General features: G+C 40.5%; 2 protein-coding genes across 14 annotated transcripts in view; one reads left to right on the top strand and one right to left on the bottom strand.

The window, feature by feature from the left end:
- Positions 1–21,016, bottom strand: part of PWWP2A (PWWP domain containing 2A) — a 37,350-nt gene extending 16,334 nt beyond the window's left edge. For 2 of the 6 annotated variants that reach the window (XM_062605267.1, XM_062605265.1), the window contains exons 1-2: positions 20,102–21,015; positions 6,741–7,708 (exon numbers count right to left, since the gene is read on the bottom strand). In XM_062605267.1, coding sequence (XP_062461251.1) covers positions 6,741–7,708; positions 20,102–20,787 — 1,654 coding nt within the window. In that variant the 5' untranslated portion in view covers positions 20,788–21,015. Of the gene's footprint in view, positions 1–4,856; positions 7,709–13,600; positions 13,831–20,101 lie in introns of those variants that run through there. The other 4 variants (XM_062605264.1, XM_062605263.1, XM_062605262.1 and 1 more) reach the window with 4 other exon arrangements.
- A 729-nt stretch (positions 21,017–21,745) lies between these two features.
- Positions 21,746–26,684, top strand: part of FABP6 (fatty acid binding protein 6) — a 56,588-nt gene continuing 51,649 nt past the window's right edge. For 5 of the 8 annotated variants that reach the window (XR_009962113.1, XR_009962115.1, XR_009962114.1 and 2 more), the window contains exon 1: positions 22,434–22,802. Coding sequence is in view for 1 of the 8 variants with exons in the window: in XM_062605321.1 (XP_062461305.1) it covers positions 22,772–22,802 (31 nt within the window). In the remaining 7 variants the exon portion in view is untranslated. Of the gene's footprint in view, positions 21,879–21,999; positions 22,066–22,433; positions 22,803–26,684 lie in introns of those variants that run through there. The other 3 variants (XR_009962112.1, XR_009962116.1, XR_009962117.1) reach the window with 3 other exon arrangements.

Below are 26,684 nucleotides of genomic sequence, written 5' to 3'. Positions count from 1 at the left end.
AATAACAAAATTACAGGAAAGAGAGCTGTGACAGGCTCAGGATAGATCATCTAACCTATTGCAGGCCCAGCCGCAGGATGAACATAACCCACTGCTGACAGAGGTTAGTCACATCTATTGTCTTTACAAACTGTAATTACAAAACCAAAGCAACTCTCCAAACAAGACCCAGGGTTCCACTGGAACAACTGGAGTAAATATTCTACTGCCCAATCTTAACTCCCTATCTTGTAATTTTAAACATTCCTTCTTGTCCTAGTCACAAGTAAACAGGTGCCCCTGCACCTATCCCGCTGGCAGTTACAGACCTGGCATATTCTCAGTTCCAATAGTCCTTTCTTCCTTCTCGGGGCTGAAGAATAAAATCACTGACATAGGAACTGCATTGCAGTTGTTTAAAACATGCATGGTCCTGATGCTGAAAATAACTTTTCAAGCATGTAGCCCAGGTAATTCCTGCAGATACATTTCTCTTCATGCACTGAACGAGCAAAGCCCAAATTTAAACTTGCAACAGGGGATCATAATTTGTTCCCTGCACCAACGTATACCTGCAGCCTGTGTTGTTGACATCATCCCCTTGGACCACAGGTAGGTGTGTAGGTAGAGAAGATCAAGGACTACACACCTCTGCTGGCACAAGCACAGGAAACCAGTTTTCAGCCCTGTGTGTACAGCAACTATGCAGGAAGGTTATGCAGGCGCACAAGACCATCTCTTATTCCCATTTGTCTCCCTACTGGATGTGCAAGGTGGCTCAGGTCTTCTCAGGTAGGAAAGTCCTGGTCTTACCAATGACATTCATTTCCATGAAGCTGCTTATCCTACTTCATGCCAAGAACGTTAATTGCTTTTCCCTGGGGAAAAAAACAGGCCCATGGATTTGAGTTCCCTCCAACTGGTACCTGGCATTAAGCTTGCCAGCACTGCCCCAGGGAGTCATCCCCAGCTGCCAAATCTGGTAGCAAACAACAAAACTATTCAGGGAAAAAGCGTGATAGCAAGCTAGTCACCAAATCACTGTCTCCATAGCCATGCCTGGGAACTGCTATTTTGCCTTGTGTTCACAGAAGGGCACTTGTGTCACAGTTTAAGATAAAAATCCATAACTTAATCTAAGCCAGACAATTGGTATACACATCCCAGGTGTTATGGGGAAAAGACTGAAATGTATGAGTAAATCATAGGGAAGTATAAGCTGCTACTACGATATAAAAATTAAAAATCAATAATCAGAAATATTTCAGACTAAGGGGAAAAAAACAATGCCATTCAGTAAGAGTTTCATAAAACCTCACTTCTTACCACTGATGTCAGAGAAAGAGGAGCTCAAACTAGAAGAGGTGCATGGAAACACCAGTAAGATGAGAGGGAACAGAAAAGCCATCTTACAAGGGGATCGTCTTTTATCTAAATGGCCACACTCTATAAATACACTAACAGGATGACACCATAGGAGGGAACTATTTAAAATACAAAGTTGTTACAAATAACACTAGCTGAGGTATTATAAATGTTGAATAGGAACATGTTGTCTTAACTACTAAGGACATGTATCAAGTTTCTTCCCATTACATATTAAGAATAATTTGAAGCTGAATACATCCACATTTCACAAGCTTGGATCCAACAGATCTTTAGCTAGTTTGACAGCTACTACAAAACTTTTCAATGCTACAGCCACTACCTGTCCTCACGTTAAGCATGGATGATCTCTTATCCCTACGGTCATGTCAGAAGAAGCTTTAAGGCAGCTAGTAAAACTTTCAAGTTTGTTTTTAAACACTATACCTGCATTTCTACCAAATGGCTTACAACACAAAATATGGCCATCTCACTGTCCTTTACGCATAAACTCCCTCAACTTCCAGTTCACAGTCTTCACCTACAAGTCAGTGTAGTAATTCCACTGCATCAGATGAATTTGCTTATTCCTACAGGCATTTATTAGAATTATAAAGAGGAGATGAACTAAAATAGCTTTCCACTGATTGTCAGCCTCCTCCTTTCCAGAATTCTTCAGCCAAGAAGGCAGCTCTATTTTTTCCACTGTACTTTGGAGAACATGCATAAGGACAGATGATAATGCTCCTAAGGGCTAGCTACTAAGATTTATCTTTCAAAATCCATGTTCCTATTCTTCTCTGACAACTTTAGCAAGAGCTTATAAAAGACATAAATGGAAATGAGAGTTAACCAGAAACAAACCTAAGGCCAGCAATGTAGAAAGCAACTCGTACCCCTTCCTCACCTGTGCTATTTCTTAAATCACATTTAGAAACAACTTGATAAAAAAAGAGAAGCATTTTATAACATGCTGAAAAAAAAAGGCTTCTTGGCCTTGTATAGTTGACCTAAATTACCCTCACTAAACACACCTCTCCTGCTAAGGTAGCTGTTGGATATGTAGGTTTCAAACTAAAGACAGCACTAACAAAAAAAAACCCAACCCACCACCATCATATAATGAAAAGTGATTATCTTATTTAAGAGTTGACATAAAATTGCAACTGATTAGAAAAATAACAAAGATTTGTTCAATTTCCTGTGGAACTGCAATTCAGACACATAACAATCATTTCACATTTGTTTCTAGCTTCACTCATAAAGTGATCACACCTTCCAAAACTCCTCTTGAAAGAAAACTTTAAGTTTTGGTATAACTACTCTCTCCCAAAACATTTTAACTGAAGCTAAAGATCTTCAAAGAAAAAGTAGGCTTGTGCTATAAATTCATCACCGCCCATCGAGTTTTCCCCCTAAACTGAAAGGCCATGCATATTCAACAACCACACTGAGGAATCGCCTTAACTTAAAAAGACATCATTTGGAATTTTGTATATTAAGCTGATGGAAAAGTAACAGTCACTCTACTGATGCTTGCCTTCTCCAGACACAGGCTGCTCACAACAGTTGCACAGCTTAACTACACAGATGCACTATCCTAGCACGGCACACGCATGCTCTGTCACGAGTTATTTGACAAGCCATTTAAACTGTCAGGCTAACACAGCCATGGTAGATGTGAATCCAACGCAAGAACAGCAGCACACGTTCAACGTGTAGGCATTGTTGAGAGCACAGAGGCACATAAAAGCATGGCAGCTTTTTGCAGTTTACAGCTAAAGTAGCACTTAGCTTTGTCCAAGTCTACAAAGCTAATTGCCAGGGAGCATCCATACTGCGATAACCACGGTTATCTATTGTTATCAGATTTTACATTAAGCCCAACATTTTTTCCACAGTAACCTGGTTTTAAACTGGATTATAGCTAGTTGTTAGCTATTTCAGAACGAAAAGAAAATCACAGATGAGTATGAATAGAATATTTTCAACCTAACGTAAAACACAGTGGTGTAAAAAAAAATAAAACTGTTTTGAGACCTGCTAAGTCTGAAATGATAACATACATTCACTACAAAACTCAAGAAAGACTTCTTAAAGACAGATCAACTACAAAATAAAACTAAAACAATCTAAGAAACCCCTTTCGTACCTGTTACTCTGCATTTCACCAGTGAACTCCTGAGCGAACTACGTATGCTTTAGTCCTATTCTTACTGTATTAGAGATAAGAGTACAAAGCTTCCAGGTCCATTTAAAGAAAAGTTAACAATGTAAATATTGATTTCACTGCTACTTGGCTCAGAACTACTTGCAACCAGTTCTCCTGAGCTTCAGAAACTCAAGGAACTAGTGTAGACATCTAAATCACATTATATGGGTTCTGGACTTCAAAAAGCAGCCTTGCTCTAATAACAAAGTACGGCTTATTTAAGTAAATGAATAACTGTTTCTGTTTGCAGGAAAGAATACAGAGAAGTGAAACAGGATTTTTTTTTTCCCCCAATTGCTTTTTCCACATTTTGAAATTTATTGTGTGTTTATCACATTCAAAAAGCATTGACCAGTGGGGCTTTTGGGTAACTGTTAGAATGCCAAAGAAAAACTGGTGTATTTGGAAGCTTAACTAGCACCTAACAGAGATGACTGTAAACTTGAACAGCCATGTATTTGACACTTTATAGACTTCCAATAGTTCTGTGGGCACAACAGAATAATTTGAAAAGGTAAAAAGAAACTGAATGCTTTGGAAAGACCAGACAGTATCGTGGACATATGAAACTAAAATTAAAAAGATTTTAAGGGTTTGACGATTAAATCCTTACCCCCGATTTCACATCTGTTTAAAATCTAGTTTCAGTCTAAGCTTAAGTTTTTACATGTCATGATTGCCTACATGGGCAATTATGGAAAAAACAGGATGAAAACTGCTTTGGGATGAACGCTGAGAGATTCTTCACAAGGCATTGTAAGGCTGAAACAGGAGTGGGCTGGAGAGGAGACAGTAATTCAGTAATTCACATGGTCAGATAAGGACCAAAACTAGAAGGAAAAAAAATAATAAATGCAAAGTCAGTTGCATGAAAATGCCCCAACACTGAGCAAAAGACATGCAAGAAAAGCTGCAGCACCAGTGGAGAGTGGGTCTGATTAGGTTTTGATAGCTGGGAGAAAACTGAAAACATTTCCCCACTGTGTAAGTGACATTATCCACAGTCTTCATTCAAATATATGGAACAAAATCTAATTAAGGGAGAAATTTGATAAACTTTACAGAAAGCCCTTTACAGAGCCAGGTTTGAAACCAAAGGGACAGATGATTGCTTCATCTCAAAATTAAGACTGAAATATACCAGTAGTACTTTACAGCGAGCAGTTATCTTTAGGAATGCGTGAAAAAGGACAATTTACTTTTTTAAAGGGTGTCCTCAAAATCCGGCATACAGATAAAGTACTCTAACATCCTGGACTTTTTTTTTTTCCAAAGCTTTTTGAGAAACACACACAAATAATTCAGATTTAGTCAATTTTATTTACAGTTTGTTTTTACATTGCAGAGCATTACACAATTACATATTCTCATTTTCTGACCTGCAAACAGATACCTTAAACGGAAATATTTAAAAAAAAATAAAAATGAAGTTAGATACATCCAAAAAATGCAACAATTACACATCTGACAATTCACAAAGTGTAATTTACTAGGACGTATCCTAAGAATTTAGGAACAACCAGTCAGGAGAAAATCTGACCAATTTCAGCAATCAATTATTTACACATTCAAAACAAAGCCTCTCTTAATCTAAACCTCCAGGCAAATGGCCTGAAAGATTTCTTCAGGAAGAAAGACCAGAAGTTATGATTCACACCTATGCAGCATTAACAGCCCTTGATCCCAAATACTGAGTGACTTCTCAGCTTTGTCTTAGAGCTACAGGCATCCCTCTCAGCTTTTCAGACCCTGAAGTGTTATATTTGTGCCCCCATGTGCATAGAAAGGTTGAGTGTTTAAGTGGTCACTACGATAAAACCCCATTTAATCTGGTCTTTAAGCTACACGAATTCCTCTTCCTTAAAAGTTTCAGCAAGCCTTCTAACGCCATTTAAACTGGCCAGTGTAGATTGGGGCATGCCTGCCTAAGATGTTTAAGCACACTTTGAACCAACTTGCACTGGCCAGACTAAATACATTAGAGACTATTTAAAATAATCTTTAAAGACCATTTAGACAAGGCTTACATTTCTACACTTCCCTGATGGGCCACCTAATTAAAACAAACAAAGAAAAAAAGTCACAGATACTACTTTCATCCCTTGTGTTAACCTTTTGTCACACAGCAACTAGTTATATACTGGGTAGAAACTACTAAAAAATTCCCTGCAAATAAGCTGCCTTTCAGCTGAGGCTATGGCTCCTATGCATTGGGTGTTTGAGGAGGTTTTTCTTATTTAAAAAAAAAATCTCACTTGAAAAATACTGAAGTTCTTACTTTCAGCTAATTTTGATTGCATGTTCAATTTGTTTAACTGTCAAGAAACCCCTACAAATGGAACAACTTTCGTATAAAAAGAGCAGTCAACCGAGTGCAACTTCTGACTTGGCAAGTCCTTCATGGTACTTATCTAACTAGGCTATGAATTTTGTGGAGCCTCCAGATTTCTTGCCTACCTTACTTTCCATGCTCACGTTTCAAACTGTGTCAGCAGGGCCCGAACTTCGGGAGTCAGCTGCTTAGCAGCTTTAGCTGCCTCTGTGACGGCCTTGCGGTAAAGACCCTTTCTCTTCTTATTAAAGCGCAACTGGAAGCTTTCTAAAAAGGGGGATAGCTGTGCAAGAGCAAGAAAAGATGTTGTTGTGGAGCCAAACCATGAGATACGAGCCTCCTGTCGAACTAAAAGGCCATTATCTTTCCGGCTCACAGTTATGGTAAGAATACGGGCTGGCCACCAAGGGAAGCCATAAATCTTGGCCCAAACAATGTCCCCTACACATACAGTCCTGCCATCTGGTGTAACACATTTAGAGACGTTTTTGGAAAAGACTTCTGTTTTCAAGGAATTACTGAGCTTTTTCTCTTCCTTTGAAGAAGAGGAGGAGGAGGAAGGTGCATGCATGCTGCCTGGAGGAAAATCAAAGCTTTCAGTAGAGCTACACTCAGAGTTGGTAGATTTCAAATCATCTGTGCTATCACTACTACAAACTGATGCACTGGAAGAGTCAGATTTCTTTTGATTAAGGGTCATGTAAACCGTTATATTGCTTTTGCTGCCTCTCTTGCCCAATGTCTGGTGTTCATCCTGATCAACAGTTACATGCACTTCACTTGTGTCCTGAACCTCACTGCTGGCCTCTTCAGGGCCTTCTGAGGGGCTCTGATTTTCTGAAGGGGCCTCACCTGCTGAGCGGGTGGAGGAGCAGCGAGACTGGGGCTTAGTTGCCATCTTGCCACTCCGTATTTTCTCAAGTCCTGTCTTGAGAGAAGAGTCATTTTCTTCATTCCGATACCTTTGTGGCTTTAAACGCAATCGGGGTGGGAGGGAACCTGAGCTGGTGTTCTGAAGACGCCGTGTGAAGTGGACCTTTGAATGTGCATTTTTGGAAGAGGAGGTTGCACTCTGCTTCTTTTGTGCCTTTTCTTTGGCCATTTTCAAGACTTCCCGAGCTTTTGCATGATCCATGTTTTTGCTCTGGAGAACTTTTTTTGTATTTAACTGCGCTTTTGAAGTATTTGCTTGTGCGGAAACTTTAACTACTCTGCTTCTGCTGTGGGCAATATTTGAAACCTTGACCACAGCATTCCTTTTCTGGCTTTCATTTTGGCTTTTTCCATCCACTTTATGGTCAGTCTTAAGTTTTTTATTCACAGTAGTCACACTCTCATTTCTTCGTTTTTTGTTATCCTCATATTTTGAAGAGTCACTTGCATTGCCACCTTTTTTTATTTCCTTTTTTTCTGCAACAACACTGTTTTTGCACTTGTCACATAAGACCTGCCGGGGTCGTAGTTTGATAGCATTCATGATAGAAGTGGGTTCCTCCCTGTACATTTTACGCTTGGGCCGCTTAATTTTCCGGGGTGGAGGCTGAGGTATTGACTGGTTATATGTGTCCCTGATAAACAAAGGAGGAGGATATGGCGCTCCCTCATGAAAGAGAGGAGGTGGTTTAGAAGTCCATAGGCTTTTAGCTATGCTAGGTTCTGATGGCTGTGTGAGAGAAGAGTCATCAGGGACTGCAGCATTAGATTCACACTTCACCTGTGCCTCATCTTGGAATGGTTTACTTTGGAGCTGCATGGCTTCAGGTTTATCCTTGTATTCCCTTTTCGGAAATATGGTCACAGGGATTCCATGGGGTCCAAACCTTAAAGAGAAAAAAAAACAACATAGAAAAAATTAAAGGTTTTGAGGGATCTTTTGCTTCACTTATTAAAAAGCATTTGAAAACCTGTCCACATTATGTAGCCATGAAAGACACGAGTCCCAGGAAAACCAAAGCTTCATATCCAGCCTTACAGAAAGCTTGAAAAAGCAGAACAAAACCAAGTCAGTAGAGAATATGAAATGATCAGCAAGATGCCCTGAAAATGTAATTAAAAAAACATCACCTAGAGACAGCAGTAAAAGAATTAACTTTGTACTTTCAGAAAATGCTCATAAGTATATAAACTACACACTCATCCCGTCAACTCCAGATCTACGCAAGAGTCATTTCCATACTAAATCAGCTTATGTGAAGAAAGCATCTTCAGTAAGATTTATAAAATTCTGCTATCTTTAGCAAGGCACAACAGGTCAAGCATGTTCCAGATTTAACTGAGGCAATGAACTGCATCAATGCTTGCACTGAACAAGGAGTGCCCTCATTCTTTCTCCACAAAAGATTAGCACTTCACCACCTGATGCACTACAGCCACAAATTCGCTAGCCTATTAGTATGGGGTTTCCTCCAGCAAAACTACCCATTTTTTTCAACGGAGTAGAAACCATTCATCCTGGTTTATGAACAAACAATATTTAAAGCCTTTGTCTACTTTTCTCTGGACAGCTCTAGATCTCTGCTGCCCCATTTGACCCACACAGGACTACACACTCTGATCAGAATGAAAAACCCCAGCATGATCTGCACATTAGCTCAGCTTTGCTACAGGAACAGGAATAGCCTGCTGCCTGACAGGTAACTAATACATACTGCAAAGGGTTGTGCTATGGGAAACATTTTATCTGTTTGCAAGGTGCCTTCTCTGCAGAGGACACCAAATGATAAATACATTCATTTTACAACAAGGTATCTTTTAATCCCCAACACAGGGTAGGAGGGATTATAAAAGCTTTAACCTTCCTTCTGTTCTACTCTACAACCAGCTGAGGTACCAGCCTCACACAGAGCTCTCACTAGGCTGCCCACTACTCTTGAGCTCCGTCTGACCCCAGCTCCATTACACACACTAGGGTTTAGCTTAGATTAGTTGGTATTTTAATAGTTAAGACCTTACTGCAGTAACAACATGATAGACAGGATTGAAATTCAAATGCCAAATCATCCATTTTGATCACTAAACAAACACCATTATATTTATCCCACCCCATCTGACAGGAGAATGAAGTAATTACCCAAAATTTGTCCTCAGGTTAACGTTAGTTCATGTTGCACTGCAGCTCCTCAACTGCAACGTCCTTTTAACTGGCTAAAATTTATTTACAATCTATGGTTGCCTCTCAACTGAAGATAAATGCTGAACACTGGTTTATTTTCCATTCACACTCCAGCAAGAAACATGCAACTTCCACAAGTGCTTACACGTTGGCTTTGTATCTTCAACACTGGTTTTGAAAAAATGTCATCATATGTGTTAGATGATTTTTTACACTGTCACCAACAAAAGCCATCACTTTTTTGTCCTTTTGCTTATCTGTTGAGTCTCTTTTTACACTTAAAAATTGCAATTGAAGCTAACAACCCATCCAAGATTAAATTATCTATCCAGCTTGCACTTCATTACAAAAGAACAGAAAACTGTAGGCAACCTAAGCAAGAGTCAACCAAACAATTTGGAAGGGAAGTTGAACATGTGACAGTTTACAGTTCAGTATCAACATGGGCAATGTTGTTACCCTATACCTAGGTACTATTACATTCATACCACTGAACTCTGGAGACAAAGGCAGAAGCCCAGGTGGGCATTTAGAGCAGTCCCACCCCTTCCTGTGGGTTGCTGATGAGTGCTCTTTACCACAGAATATCCCACCATCCTATGAAAATTCATTTCTAAGGTTTGGAATGACTCCAGTCAAATTCCACATGTCCCTCCAGAAATGAGCAGCCTAAACAAATGCAGTCTACTGAACTAGTGATGCTACAGTGAATTATAAACATTTAGCAGCTGATACAGGCTTTTCTTCAGCCTACAGTCTGGCACTGAACCACAAAGGACTAACTCATAAGCAAGTTTTAAGTTCTCTGAAGTCCCAGAAGTCCACCAAGTGTAAAGAAGTTGCTTTTCCACAAACAATTTTCCTTCTGCTAAGGATTATGAGTAAGTTACTGAATTCCAGGTAGGGCTTTAAAAAAAACCTATCAGCTGATCATTAAATTAGCAATATTATCAAGTATTACTTGCATCAAGAACCTCAGCTTCTTTAACAGCAATAAGATCCAGACCCCATCTTTCACCACCTGATAAAGGTGACAGGATCTGGGGAAAAGTTCATTTACTGTAAGAGTTGAGAACAAGACAGAGCCAGATCTCTACTGTGCAAACTCCAATCCTAAAAACCTCAAAAGCAGAACAAGACAGGAGCGTGATATCAAATGGGCAAAACCCATGCAGAACACTTACAACTCTTTCACTGTCTCAGGAACTGCATTTCCTAGCCCCTCACAAGACACTTCCCTAGTCTAATGCACAAGCATTCCTTCTAGAAAAGATTTATGCCGACTCCATGTTAGGAAATCAAGCACTGACCAGGGAAGAAGTGGATGAAAAGGACTATAAGGAGGGTCTCCAGAAGGATCCCATTTCAGTACTTCATCTCTTTTTCTAGATTTTCTTTCTACTGCCTCACAAGCAACTCCAGTACAATTAGTACTTCAAATGCACAAAAAAAAAGCCTAATGGAAAGCCCTGCATGAGTGATACCATGCAGGCACCGAAGATTAATACTGCACCTTAATCCTTTCCTTCAAGCATCTGCATTACACACAGGCCAAACAGCTGAAGTGGAATTTTTATCTAAGCAACAAACCTGCTTTAGCAAGATACAAAGCCAATCCAGACAATCTCTGAAGCCAGAGTCTGGCTCACAAAAGGCACTGTTCTAAGACACAAACTAGAATCTCCCATCCTTCTCTACCTTAAAATTAAGGAATTGTAGATTTAGAGAACGTTCACAGATATTGCCCAATTATGTGAGAGCAAACAAAGAGACTATTCTTGTAACTGCTGTGTCAATACATAAAGACATGACTAGTCAAAGACACAGTCCATTTGAAGGACAGTCTCTTGGCTTGCCAAATGTACTGAGTATTACTTCCAGCAGCTGAGCATATGATGCCTTCTCTTTGGCCTCATCCAACAGTAGGTTGTGTTCATAAACATTCAGTTTTTAGATGATCTTTGTTTCCCCCATGATGAATGAAGATCTCCAGCTATGCAACTTGGACAAACATGAAAAAATAATGAAAATTGAGGAGAACAGCAGCAGAAAACCTTAGGAATGAAACAGGAGAGAATAAAGATAAGGAACTAGGTAAGAGAATGAAGGCAAAACAAAGAATGCCCTATTTTTCTTAAAAGGGGTAGAATAAAGATGTGATATTAAACCTATTCAAGACAAGGCATGACACAGCATGTAATTACTTCAAGAGCAAACACAAGTATTTATTGCACATACTAGAATTTCAAGCCCTACTTACATGCACCCAGTCGGTAGACCTTGAAGACAAGTACTTTTCATATAGTCACAGTAATTTTTGCCACACCAACTACATGTTTGAACTAGTTAGGAGTGCCACATGTATGCAGTTGTGAAATTTGGTCCATCTACAACAGACATGAAGATGGACTAAAAGGCTACCATATAAAAAAAAAAAGGTTAAAAAAATCCAAACAAGGTAACTCAGTTGTATCATGCCATTTACTGATGCACACTGGTCAATGCCTGATTAATGACTGGCAGTAGATCACCTCTTCAAAGAAACCATCAGTGAGACTATCTACATATTTCTTGTGTCACATATTGCACATTTAAGTACTCCTAGAAATTGCCTTGTCTTTATTCTAACAACAAACTAAGTAATTTTTTTTAGTATACTGATGCCAAGTTATCACCTGTCTCTATAATAATATTCTTCTCCTCCAGAACACACTATTCTTGGAAAGACATACTCCAATTACTGTTTGCTTGGGGAAAAAAAAAAATAATCCATTTGTAAATAAGTATCAGCTGTTCATTGTATAGCCCACTCGTGTTATACAGTTCTACTTCATACTAGCCTTTGAAGGAATAGGATTCATTGATAGGGGATCTAAAATTGAAGTGTTAGGAAAAGCAAAGTAACAAATAGGTATTTCAACCTAATATAAGGCAGTTTGTGAAAGCAGAGCATGGCTGCTTCATACTTATTCAAAATTAGAACCAGTTTTTCATGATGCCAGCTTCCTCTCCTATAAAGGTGTATCCTGGCGCTTATTTGCTTTGAAAAGGCACCTCTAAAAGACAAGACAGTCAAGACCCACTGTAAGAAACTTATCTCCAAGAAGTTTTACCAGTAACCAGTGCAATCAGTAGGATCTAATTATATTTCTGCTATACATAGCACTTCAATATACATATGCATTAAAGACATAAATAGCAACAGGAATATCAGGAGCTATATTTAAATAAGAGACTAATGAGGGAGGCAAGATCAAGTCAGGCAGTCCAGTGATCAATTGACTAGGGTATGCAGAGACAGAAACGTGATTAGAAGTCAGATTTTAGTTCCACAGTTTGCCAACTGCAAGTTAATGAACAGGTAGCTGTGGCATCTTTTTTAACTACGTATAGTTAAGAGTTTGGGTATAAAACCTAGAAGACTGTCACTTAAAGCTACACGGATCTGTATAGCAGGTTGGTATTATGGACATGTAAACTTCTTTAAGCAAAGTAAAAACACTTCTTTCAAATCTAAGTTGTATAGCAGAATTACTGCAATGAATACATATTACTATTCAATTTGCATGCAAAACAGTACTGTTTAAGAGTATTTTTTTAAATAAACGAGATAAAGAACAAATGCCATTTAAATTCATAACTGTATGCAAATAAACATCTAAAAAGTACATCCTGCGGCGAAGTATTTTTACATTACTACATAGTCTTAAGCTCTCATCTTTAGCCTCCAACATCTAACTTCTACTTCTCTATTAAAAGAAGCAAGAAGGAAAAAGCACCTCGTTCTGCCAAGAAGAAGACCCACTGAACTGGTTCAGAAATATGCCACTGCAAGCACACTAAATTACCATCAACAAAGCACAGTAACTTCCAGTGTTGTGATGAGTATTAAATCAAGTCTGTTGTCTTTGAACTGTGTTCAAAGCTCATCTTCACTAAATCAAACTATGGTAATCTCTTACACTAAATACCATCCTTGGTGTTGCATGTCTTGGCTTTTGCAAAACAACAGTTTTTATTGCATGGATAAAAGTTCAAAGACACTTAATGCTGTGAGTACAACAACATGCTGAAATAATGTAGAGCTAAGTATATATATATATATTTCATCCATGTAGCTAAACTAAGGGTTTAAATTATAATATTCAGTGTAACATACAATTAGATCATAGCTATTTGAACAAAATATTTCAGAGCATTTTCAAATAACCTGCATTCAACACACAGATTATGCAATAACCTATTTTTAATATACAATTTACGTGGTGTGATAAAGTATGATATAGAATACACTGCACGATGGCAGGCACCTTACTGAAAAAAGTATTCAGAAGCCGAACTATCAACTCAGTGGTTTACTCACCTCCCAGGCAATGTAACACAAGGCTAAATAGACTAGAAAATGCATATTTCACAGAGCTCTAAAAACATATCAAAGGACTGAACTGTCAGAGACTTTTCGGAAATAACACATCATCAAAAATAGATGATGCCTCACAATCTCAAACTCTCAGAATCAAGAAAAATTTGGTTAAAGATGCAATAAAGCAAATTAAATAACACCACAATCCATATCTAAACAAACTAGTAGGACACTTACTCAAAGACTTTTGCTAATCACTGTCAGCTTAGTGGTTTTCAGACAGGTACACTTGCCTGAAATCCAAACTCTTGTTTCTGGGACACTTCCAAGTCAGAGGAAAGACAAGAGCAGGGTATGTGTAGAATTGAGTTTGACAGAGTATCTCAGGAAAGCTGGTTAGAAGTACCCAAGGTAGCAGCTGATCTTAATAATTCCTAACCACCATCATCTAGGTCTTCTACTGCAACCATTAACCAAGTGGAAAACAACTACTGGATACCAAACAAAAGCCGTATTAGCTTACAGTACACCTCTCCACAAAGTTAGGAGCCCTTTGGAAGTCTTCAACTTCCAGGAAACTGATTCCACTCAGGATGCCGATGCAGACTTTGAAGAATTATCCACTGTAGAGGCAGAAGAATCTCTATACATCGATAAACCTGAAGAGTACAAAAATAATCACTTCTTTCCTCCCCTAAAGTGGGAAGCTACCTCTCACCTTTTCACTGGAAGGTTTTCTGTAACTTGGGAGTTCTATCAAGGATATAAAAGTAAACTTTAAAAGATAGAATACTTTAAGTTTAGGCTTCCTGCTAACTATAACAATTTTACTGGAATGCTTATGAAGCTGAAAGTCTGTTTAAACTGAAATTATCTTTTAATTCTCACATCTGTTAGCATTACTAGTTTCAAGTCGGTTCCATTTTAAAGTATTTTGCTAATATATTTGAAAGCATTACACAATTGCACAACTTTATGATTAAAGCTGAATATACACTTCAAGATCATCCACATACCAGTCAGAACAAAGACACGTGGAAGAGAATGGTATCATTTCTTAATGGATGAGCTGCAAGCCAATTCAGCATCAAGATGGATAAGATTCACCAGAAAAAAAAAATAAAGCATACTGAAAATTTCACCTCCACCCTGTCTCTCAACACTTCACAAATCAAGTCAAGCAACTCTTAGAAAGCACTGGCAATCCATGCTGTTTGAATGCAGAAAAGCACACCAGAAGAGGATGGTTTAATCATTATCTTTTTCATCATAGTCCAACAAAAACAGTAGTAGACTGTTTAGAAAGTTTGAGCCATAATCCACAGATGCTTATTTACAAGCAATATCAGGATTTACTGGTTTGAGAAAGGGGAAAGTCACACCCCTTGCACTGGCAGAAGCAGATAGGCAAGTGTTTTCAGGATAAGCAGCAGCTTTAACATACATTATACCTATACTGGCAAAATCCTAAGCGCCAGCCCAGTTTTGTTAGCCATCTTCACTTTCCTAGTGGAAAGTTGGAAATGAGTAAGCCTTTCAAAAAAAAACATTTGATAAGTGACCACAAATAACATTATAAAATTTTGGATAAAGACACAAGAAAAGCTATTCTCATCTAGAAGCTGAAATATTACAAAAAAATAGAAAAATTTAGGTTGAAAGCAGCATCACAAGGTCTTCTGATCCAACCCTGTCCTCTAAGCGAGGCTAAATTTGTCGCTATACCATTCATTACAGCCTCTGTCAGTCACAGAAAGATACACACAATTTAAGTACACACACTCACATCACTCCTGTGCTTCCAGTGTTCTGGGGACAAAAGCAAATATCAAAGTGTTATGGATATTCCTTAAACACTAGAATTTCACCAAGATCCTTTACACTTGTCAGAAGCAACAAGAGATCAGGTGATGAGCTGGAGGAACACCTTGCAAACTGAGTGTAAGTTATAAACAACCCAAACCCAACTAACCAAAAAGCTTCAGAGTTCACAATCCTGAGTAAGACATTTTTTACTGTTGAGACATCATAGAGCATCAGTACTTCTATAGAACTTTAACCTTACCCAGACAAAGTCAACCAAATATTGTCCTATTTATTAAATGAAGTTATTAGTAAAATAGATCTTAAGAGCAAGGAGAAAGGTGCTGTATTCTTTTCAAGTAAAACTTCTGCTGTTTCCTTCTTGCATCAATTCGAGAGTACTATTTTTCCCCCCTCCAAGCTTTCTTGACATACATGGTTACAACACACTAGATTCACCATGTGGAGTTCATACCAACCAAAAGGGAGCATTCATAGACCTCAAGTTTCAAGAAGTGCTAAATGTAAATTATTTTTAAAAGCCAACAGATGTTCTGCAGATTGAGACAACACAAACTAGGGAATGGATGCAACGGTTCATTATTTATCCTTATCCTTCTGCATAGACAGTTCCATGAATAAATGGGTAAAACTGTAGAATTCAAGAGTTGCCAAGAAAGAATGTTGGAATTGAAAACTGCTACTAGGATTACATGAATTTGAAGCTGTCTGCAAGAGTTTGTTTTCATCGTATAGTTCATGTGTACCTTGCTGCAGGAAGTCCTTCCTTATCTTCCACAACCAAACCCCAATTAGGATATCATTTCAGACACCTGACTACTAGCAACACACCGGGCATGTTCTGGATATCTAAGGCTTTTAGGTAACAATAACTTTTTGCTCTCCCCTCCCCCCCCAAGAGCTATTATGATGACACACAAGGCAGAAGGGAAACAGCTTGGAGAAAAAGACAATAGGAAGACATGCGTGTCTATCACATTTAGGACTAGAAGGTAAATTTTAGTGAAATGGTAAAGCAACAGAGTCCAAGTCCTGACTGTTGGCAAAATAGCAGAATATAAATTTAAACCCCCTCCTACCCTTAATCTTTGGGAAGGGGGAAAAAAAAAAAAAAGAATTGTAGAAATAATTATCTTAGAAGAGCAAACTAAACCCAGGACTTCTTAATCCTACATTTGCAGGTTTACAAATGCTACGTTCATCAACTATTTCCATACTGTTTACTTCCTCCAGGTGCAAAGCAAGATTTACACTAATTCTGAGCCAGCAGGTGGCATTAACATCTCATATACCCTAAGCAGTGCTGCTCAAATGCTGGAGACAGGAAAGCTTACCAGCTCTATTTAAGCCCTACACCTAAGGAGTAGTTTTCAATGGCAGTTTGTACAGTGGAATGGGAAGTTAACTACATGCATGAAGCATTCCATTACCCACCCTAACAATGCAAGTATTGCCTTCTCCTCCCTGATGCTTGGCTGCAATTCCTGTCTCTCCTACCTGCATGACTCCATTAGGCATACACTACAGGACTCATATCAGAACCTTACCCTAGCACACAATAAAACACTTAAAAAGTAATGAAAATAGTAGTAATAAACTTTAACAGCAAAATCACATTATTTTATTTGTGCAATGAGCCTTTATAATAAGAAAAGTGGGAATGTGTCCCTCTAAATTATTATTTACTGCATAGGAAATGCATTTGGGACTCAGATGTGGGTTCCTGTTTTCTGCTGATTTTTAAAACTTCCTGTGGAGTTGCTAAGACTGCCATTAGTACAGGCAAATACTTCCTTACCTCAAATAAATCTAGGAAGAAAGTCCACTTAACACCAATGCGCTTGTGTTCTTGTGTTATAAATTCCTAAATGAACATCCTATTTACAGCATATAGGAGAAGATGAAACCAGACCTTTAATATAAACACCACTGACTTCATATCAGCATCCACAAGAATAAAATGCAAAGTCAGTGAAAATCCACCCCAAAAAAAAAAAAATCTTTAAAGCCAGAAATATATGGGGACATTCTTGCTTTTCTCTCACCTTGAAGTACAAGTAATGCAGAACAAGACTTGAGAAGGCTGAAAAAAAAAAAAAAAGAGTCTAGTGGACAGGTTTTAAAACAGTCATTAAAACTTAACTCTTCTTAGTACTGTATGGAAGTAGCACCTTCACTGCCCTGGACGGGAAAGAAGAAATTAAGATCCAAAGAGGACCAGGAATTATTTTCTTCCCAGTATACAACGAAAACAGTATCTGCATGTGCAGTGAACACATCAGCCACTTTCTAAAGCTACTGAGTAAATTCTAATACAAAGTTTTACTTTTACTTAATAAGAACTGGCAGGTTTAAGATATAAACTTTTCTAATGCAAAAGAGATCAGTAAGATTATTCCCCTGTACTTGAGTGAGCTAGTGAAGATGGCTTTCTTTTTTGGTCCAGTGGAAAAACTTAGTTATAAGAATTCCAGGGCCTGCCACAGATCCAGAAGGAAGTTCATGAAAAACTAATGTTCTACAAGCTGCTATACAAAAAAAAAAAAAAAAAAAAAAAAAAGAGCTGATATCTAAACTGTACTATCATTCAGTCACTTATCACCAAAGTTATAAAGTCTAGAATAAAATTTATGTCTTGAGTACTCATTTAAATCTTGGGACCACCTGTTTTCTGACAGTGCTTCACTTTTCTTACAGGTAGCAAGCTCTTGGTTTATTTCTAGAGTTTGCTTACCACTTCATTTCCTGCCCTGGGACACCTGAACAGAGACTTCTATTCATCTACTTATATTTACCTGTCACCAGGCAAATACTGTGGACCCTACGTCTTGAAATTCAATTCTTGTCCAGGCACACTGAAGAGCTTGGCTTTTAGAATTTAAATTTCACCTTTTGGATTCCCATGCCACAAGCACCTCTGAAAGAGGTCACATATCATATGAATGGGGAGAAAGGAGGAAGTGCACTGCAAAGGAGAATCTGCGAGTAACAGCACAAGCCTTCATGTATCACTCTTCCACAGTTGTTACTGTGAAGACTTGCCTCAGGGCCTGTGCTTAAAAACAGGGGCATTGAGATGCGTGCTTCCACTGAAGCCACAATGTAAATGCCCACATTTTGCCTGCTACAGATGACCTTCACTGTACAGGGCTGCAGTAGATGTGCACTGAAGTTCCTTTTCTCATGCAGAAGAAAACCTCAGGCGAACGAGATGTTTGTGGTCAATGCATGTTTAGTAACATATGATGTCTTTCAGAAGGGAGAAGCTGATATTTTCCTTCTTCATATATACAGACTCACAGAAGTACACAAGCATGCGCTTTGTCACTCTGCTAACCAGAGCAACAATGCAATGTGCTGATATAACTTCAGACCTACAAAAGAATCGATGTTAAGTAGCATTACAACTTCAGCTGTAATGCCTTCTGGCCTGCTCTGAGACATTTCAGATTTCACACTAGAAGCGAGTACAGTTTACAGAACACATTTTACTACTTGGCTTCAAAAGATAAACAGGTAACTTAGCATTTCAAACCGCAACTACTGACGAATTTAAAAACTTGCTTCCATAACATTATCCAGAACGTGGGTTTCAGAAAAGGCCTTCTGTTTCAAAAATCAAGAAGCGAGGTCCAGGGCAAGTGTGAAGCTTAATACCTTTCTTTTTAGAAAGCACTGACAATATTGATGTCACAGCAAGTTATTAAACAGCTACTAGTAATGTAAAAGGGAGTTGTAAAAGGCATATGACCACATACAAAGCTTAAAATTTTGGGGGGGGGAAAAAAAAAACCCAAAGCACTGCATTTTTTGCATACCAATTATTCTAAATAACAACTCTGGTCAGATTTCACTTTTCTCTTATGCACTTGCCTAGTCTTTATATGTCTAGAAAAGAAACACTAAACCAGAAAGTTATTTTCACCTGTACATGGTAGTTAGATTAGTTATAAGATATACAGTGTCAATGATGACTTCTGGCCTCCCAAGAACTCCTTCCTATAGGAAGGCAATGAAAAAACGCAACCCCTAAACCTTACATTCTGACAAGGCTTTAGGTTATTTTGTGATACACAACAGGCCTCCCCAAAAAGGGTATTTAAGAACCTTTTAAACTCCACCTCATTCATTGCATACAAGGGGCAATCAGTACTAATGACTGTACTTCACGGCTGTAATAGCCTGCTTGAAAACCATTATTCTGAAAAATAGTATGTAGTGAAAAATAAGGTTACCAAGGCAATACAAGGCACGAGTCAATCAGATCTCTAGGTCTTTACGGTGGTAGAAAGGCTGGAATAAAAGCCAGCATCTGTAGTTCAGGTCCTCTTTCCCTGGCAGACAGAGAAGCTGGATGCCCTACGTTAATCTCAACCCAATTGAAAGGGAGTGACCATGTGCTCGCCACTCTTCCGGCTCCCCCCTTTTCTCATTCCCACTCGGGACTACTTTTGTCAAGGACAGCACAGTGAGGCAGGTACCCACGGGCCAGCCGCCGGCACCGCTCGCACGCCGGCAGAGCCCGCTGCCCGTTCCGCGCTTTAAGGCCGGAGGCGGGCGGGGAGCAAGTGGAACCTGCCAGCCTGTCCGCGCTCCCTCTGTCCTCTGCTAGAAGGGTCGAGGAGGATGCCCGTGGGCTGCTGTCTCTGCTCCCCGGGGAGGACGCGGGGGCAGGAGCCGCTGTGCTCCCAGGTGGACCCTGGATGGAAAGGGAGAGCGGGCGGCTACCATCGTGCCCCTGGGCCCCTGCTCAAGCCACTACCGCCGCAGGGCGAGCCCACGCGGGCCTCGGGGGAGGGCCCCCCCCCCCCCGGGCAGGAAAGGAGCAGAGCAGAGCGGTCAGGCGGCCCCGAGCTCGCTCGCTGGCCCCGTCGGTGGGTGGGGGCTCAGGAGGGCTCCCCAGTGAGCTCTCACCTTTTAGAGAGGTCCATGAGGACCCCGGAAAAAAGCTTCTCTCCCAGCCGAAACGAGACCACCAGGGCATCCTCGATGATGTGATCCAGGGTGACCCGCACCTCGGAGCCAGGCAGCAGCGGAGCCTCCGCCTCCCCTCCGGCCGGAGCCACGGACACCGGGGACTTGGGCTCGACAGCGGCGGCATCAGCAGCATCCGGCTCCTCCTCCTCCGGCCGGGACGGCTCCTCCCCGGGCTCCGGCTCCGCGGAGCCCCCAGTAGCCGGCGGGCAGGGCTGCGGCTCCTCCTCGGGAAGTTCGGGGTGCCCAGCAGGCGGCGGGCAGGGCTGCGGCTCCTCCTCGGACTCCGGGCTCGGCGCTCCCCGGTGCTCGGCCTGGGGCGAGTCCACATCTGGGGTGGAGAGCGGCAGCTTCTCCGTCCTCTCAGCTTCCGGCTCCCGAGTCCCGGCGGGGCTCCGGGCTCGCTGCACAGGCGGCGGCTCCTCGGCCTCGCCGGGAGCAGCCTTTCCCCCGTCGGCCTCCTCCCCATCAGGCACCACCGACTCCACGGCCTCAGTGACGGCAGGGAGAGGGTCCGCGCCGGCCTCGCTGCCCGGGATAGGCTCCATCTCGGGCTCCGCTTCGCCGGCCCCCCCATCGCCCGGCACCGCTGCAGTTGCTGCCGCCTCCGCAGCCATGGCCGCCATTTTCTCTGCTGCTTCACCGCCGCCTCCCTCCAGCAGCGGGATCGATAACCACGGCCTTCCCCGCCCGCCTGGGAGGGAGAGCCCGCCCCCTAAGCTCGCATCCGGCAGCCTATTGGCGGACGCGGTGCGATTCTCTACTTCTATTGGAGAGCGGAGCAGTCCTTTAAGCCCAGCGGGAACTTCTGGTTGGCTAGAGGGGTCTTCATTCAATGAAGAGTCGGGAAGAGGAAGGAGGGGCGGGGCTCGGTGCTTTGCAGGCCGTTACAGATTAGAGGGGTTGGGCCCCAGGGGCTGCTCCGCCGCCTCATTGGCTGCAGGAGGAGACGCTCCCGCGGGAGGCCGGTAATTGGCGGAGCAGAACGTCCGTCAGGGAGGAGGCGCGGATCAGGAGCCGCGCGGTGACCGGCGGCCGGGAGAGGGCGTGAGGGAAGATAGCGAGGGCGGGAGAGCAGCGGGAGGGGTTGGCTAGCCCAGGAGGGGCAGCCCCGCGGGACAGGGGCAGCGCCCGCACCTCACCTGTGCTGCGGGGCGCCGTGTGGCAGGCGGGGAGTGCCACGTGCTGCGGGGGCGAACGGGGCCCCCTCTGATGGGAGTGGAGGGGGGCCAGTGAAAACCTGTGGTGAGCGGGCGGGTCCCTGGGGAGAGTGGGAAATGTGTGGAAGGCAGAGGGCCTGGTGCCTTTTGTGAGGTAAATTAACGCTGTACAAGATTAAGTAGCACGAGTTAGGTGCATCAGGTGAAGGTGAAAAGCGCACTGTCAAAAATGGGATAAAAAGTCTCAACGATTTCCCCCAAGGTGGTACTCACAGTCAGTGAACTAACCTTGTGGGATCAGTAGTTGCTACCGTGTGGGCATACCCTCTCTCCCATATCTGCCCCCATCTTCTTCCTTCACCCCAAGGTAGAAAATCTTGTATTTCCTAAAAAAAAAAATAAAAAAAAAAAAAAAAAAAAAATTGTCTGTTGCACCCATGATTTTACATTTTGGGAAGTCGAGTCCTTTGTAGAAAGGAGCAATTTGTTATGAGGAAGGATGGATGAGAAAGAAAAGTGGGAGCAGCTGGAGGCAAAAATACAAGTGCTCTTACAGTGTGAGTTGCTTTACTTTTCCTAGTGCTATTATGAGAGATTTATTGTTTAGCAGCAAATGAAATTTTCTGAAAATACAATTCGGTGAGATTTTTTTTAAAGTATTCCTTTCTTTCATGATAGTGACTGTTATTGGCAGGCTTCAAAGTTGCTACCAACTGTGCAAACAGCTACACCCCGCGTTGTCAAGTGAAAAAAAAAATAAATAATGGGCATGAAGAAGTAACAAATTTTTTGCAAGAAGTATAAGGAAAAAAAAATGATCGGTTTTAGGGCTTCATATTACACTCTATTTTCTTCTTTGTAACAAAAGTGAGTTATATGTAGTTAAAGGACTACAGTAATGCAAAGAATTTTTTTGGTAATAATAAACGAGGGCATGGAATAGTGTCCTATAACAGTAAAAAAGTTTTGTACAATTGTATGCAAGTAAAATGATCTTGCAAGCTGCTAGCAATAGGATTTTAATAAGTAACAAATGCAATTAGTAACTTCTCTGTTGTCCTGAGCGTAGTTTGACTTGCATAATAGACCTAAAGACTCCGCTTTGTATCTGCTAGTGGTTTACATGGTGAACATAATGTTTTTGTTATTGGTGGTGTAAAGCTTGTAAGCAATATATAGGAACATCACAAGAAAGCTAGACACGTTTTGGGGGACAAATACATTCGAAATATAGTTCACAGAATTTGCTAAAGATAAAACTGCTTCATAATTTTTTTTTAATGTTTTACCACCATATCTGTTAAATGGTTTGGTAGTGTGGGTGGGTAAAATAGAATATGTTTATCGGGGGAAGGAGTAGTAGATACTGAATTACGAATTTCTTTTTTTCCAGTCATGCTTGCAGCTTTGTGAGTCTGTCTCACAGAGAAACAGCAGATGGATTTAGCGTATGATCTGTGGCTTGAAAGAAACCAGAGTTGGTAAGCTTTCCAAAACTACCTACCATAATATTACTTCCTAAATAATTTTGATGCAATTTCGTTAGAACATATTTGTAAACGATCTGTATTCCATATCCTGAGGCTATAATGCTTTGAAAATGGCAACTGTTTAGGCACCCCTAAGGCTGAATATGTTCTTTGCCAGAATTCTGGAGAATTGAGATTTGTGTTGCTACTGAGTTACCTTCATTTCAAAGCTATCCCTGTGCAAGGCTTTCAGTTTTAATTCAGATCTGAGATTTCAGGGTTTTCTGTATGTTCTGCGAAGTAGAATACAGTAGTGGCTCTGGAAGGTTCAGAGTTGCAAATGGTTCATGAAGAGTTCTCATCTTGAAGGAGAATGGTATAAAAGAAGTGGTTGTAGGAGTGGAAGGAGGCCTCTGCTGTTCTTTCCTCACTTTTCTTTTTTTTTTTTTTTGTTCTGTGCAATTATGACACATATGACATGTAGAAAATGATGATTTGTTTCCCAGAAACTTTTTACCTTATTCAGATGAGTTATAGAACAGATTAAAGAAACACATTGATGAGGATAGCTCATACGTAACACCAGAACTGTTTTTACATTGCTCTCCTACGCAAAGAACCTCGTTGTGCTTGGAGGTATTCCAACTGTATTTCAACAGACCAAACTACACTCTGCATGCATAGGACTGTTCTGCACATTAGAGGTATGGTCATCTGCTCAAATGCTGTTTTCCTTATTACTGTCTTACACTAGTAATAATCTATTTGTTCATCCCAGTACTAATATTGTGAGGAATAGGCATAACATTAGCTGGAAGGGCTGGCAGAGTACAGAGGTATGTATTGTCATGTATTCTAATCTTTTGTAATTATTTTTTACTCAGGAGATAGACAGAAGTTTGCAGAAACAAAGTTGCCAGACAGCTTTCACCCAAGGGAGGCCAGACTGTCATGCCTTTTATATAAACCAGCATGGCTCATGTAGATACTTTGTAAGGTTGGTGATTTTAATTGTGCTGGCTGGTCAGTTCGGTTAGCCGCAGTTCATTTCTCTGGTGTTGCTGTGCCATGGCATAGAATAATGGCAGTAAATTCTGAGCCTACAAGAAATTGCCAACTAATACAAAGAGACTACTCAACCCTTGAGCTGATGGGACATTAAGATCCAATAGCTCCGCCCAGCAGGCTTTTTGTTATGTTAAGTTCATACTTAGGTAGAGGATAGGCGTAAAATGGAAGATTTCCACTTGCAAAACGTCTGCCAGGTTAGTGCTTATTGAAATCCACCTTGCTTTTCAGCAGGTGTTGTTTATGGCAGACTGTTAAAATGCTAACTAACATCATTTACATTTGCTGGAATCCCTGGCAATCCTTATCAGCGTAGGAAACAAATCTGGATCTATGGCTTCTTAACATTCTCAGTTGTTTCATTGAGACAACAGAAGAGATTATGTGCTTGACCAAAGCAGTTTAAACTACTGGGGGCCAGGAGTCTTAAAATGGAATATAAACAGCTCTTTTGTAGTTCCATTTGAATCTTGAAAGGTGCTGTATGTGGTTTTAAAAAGGTAAATAGGGACATTTATATACCACTCTAATGGCCAAGAGAAATGTAGTACCATAGGTACTACTTTCATAAATGAAAGTATGCTAACAAAAGGCATGTAGATGCAGGATGAAACTAGTAAGTTAAACAAAAAAAGTGTTAGCTATATATCCTTTTTTCATCCCAAATTCCTTTCATGACCATTTAATTTCTGTTTATTTTAAATACAGCCTGTAATCCCTTTAGGATAGGGTTTGTCTTTCTGTGGCTGATTTGTATAGTGATTGGTGTAGCTGGGGCCTTGTTTGTATCCTGGAAGCTTTAGAAACTGCCAAAATAAAATGAATGAAGTTAATGAAAGAAATTGTACTAGCCCACTTACTGTAGATTTCTGCCAGCAAGTGGCAGAAAGGACAGAAGTAGAAATAAGAAACTGGATTTGAGAGAGGAACTGATACAATTGGAGTGAACAAAATTATTAACCTGGAGGCAGGAAAAATGCAAAGCTCTATGAAGATGTGTTAACAGCATATTGACAGGTTGGGTAGCTGAAGAAGTTGTAGGAAGTTTGGGCTGAGTGAGTGAATGATGCCTGGAAGAAGCAGATATGATTGTATCTGTATGCCTGGGTATAGATGGGTGAAAGAACTGTTTCTGTGTGTAAGCTGGGATGCAGCAAGGATCAGGTCTGGCAGACTTGATTGCTTCTCAGTATTAGTGATACTGATTTGTTCAGTCATGACCAAAACGTATTATTGCATTGACTTAACTATGAATGGAAGATTTTGATGTCTGTAAATGGTCACGGTATGTATGTGTGCTTCAATTAATTAGTGCATCGGGTTAGGGTGTGTATCATTGAAGATGATGTATAGTGGTAACTTCATTCTCTGGGCACCAAGTTCTGTAGAAGGGCATTACCATGAAAGAGCCAACACAAAATGTAAGATTGTAATGGAACAATATACATAAATGGAGTGTCATCAGGGTTGCAGTGAAGCCAATGTGTGTGATTGCAGCATAGCTACAAATAGCTTCCTTGGAGCTGATTTAGCTCCCGGTAACAGAAACTATGATAGCAGTCCTCAGAACAGGCTGCACCCTGGTAATTACCTAGCAGTTGGAATTTGTGGTGTTACTGATATCCAAGCTAGCTGGATATGTGTGAGGTCACTACATCTGTTCATGCCACAACTGATCTGTCTTAGAATAAGCATATGAAAGCTATAAAATAGTTTGTGGATTTAAAGGGAGTGCTTATAGTGTCTTGGTAGAATTGTAGATACTTTTCCTAATATGTAGACCAGGGTGTAAGAATTAGATGAGGGTGTAAGAATTTTAGATTAGAGATTTACAATCTGAAGTTCTGACAACCTTGCTGTGACTTTGTAACTCCTCACATAAAAGATATTGTGGTTTATATACATCCAATAGCTTCAGTCTTTGCTGGGTCTTCAGCAACAACACCAAGAAATAGTGTGCTACAGGAAGCATCCTGCTTTTCTGCCTGTGTCATTCAGAATCATAGTAGCAATAGCTTCTGCTGTTGTCATTGAGTAATCTGCTTCTGTGACCCCTAGGAAAAGCAAGGTCTCACAAAAACCTCAGGGTTTTATGCTGTGTTAAAAACCCATTTTAATGTTATTCAGTGTTTGATCTGCTATTGTTGTGACATTTTCAAGGCTTTCCTGTTTAAAAAGAAAGTGTAACCAGCGAAAGGCAATATATGTAAGCAATGCAGGAGTATAAGCAAGCAATCAGAAAGTAAAGATTGAGTCTTGAATGTGCTGCAGACTCACTGCTTCTCTAATGTTAGGAAAGTGATGAGATTAAAACAATTGTTAATTACATGTAAGCTATTTTGAAACTTCATCATTGATTTATTATAGAAAATTGGTATGGAAGGAAAAAATAACGATTCCTTCCCAAAATGTTTGGTAACTGATTTTTGAAGCCATATGAATGTAGGACTCATTTGTTAGGTTTATAAATGATCATTAAAGGATCATTAAAATCTCACTGCATGCACATGTGCCCCAGAACGGAGAACTGATTTAAACCAATCTCCAATAGCTGGGGGTGCTTAAAGAAAAATTGCAACTATAAGTGAGCCCTTGGGGTGAAGCAGTGACATTAGCACACTGCTGACATGTCTCACACTTTATCATTTTAAAGAAATTTGAGTCTAGAACTTCTTGTATTATCTGATTTCTGCTTTCTTCTGAAATGTGTGCATCTGTAGGTACTGCTGGTATCTACAATGTATCTCCACATATTTTTCCATTCAGATAAAATGACTTTGAAGATGCAAAATTACTAATATTATTATTGTTTCATGTTTTGGCATC

The sequence above is a fragment of the Pezoporus occidentalis genome, unplaced genomic scaffold (genome assembly GCF_034315485.1).
Source record: "Pezoporus occidentalis ecotype Australia unplaced genomic scaffold, CSIRO_AGI_Poc_V1 ctg91, whole genome shotgun sequence".
Classification (NCBI taxonomy): domain Eukaryota; kingdom Metazoa; phylum Chordata; class Aves; order Psittaciformes; family Psittacidae; genus Pezoporus; species Pezoporus occidentalis.
Note: the sequence above shows the minus strand (reverse complement) of the source record. Positions and strands in the feature narration are given on the sequence as shown.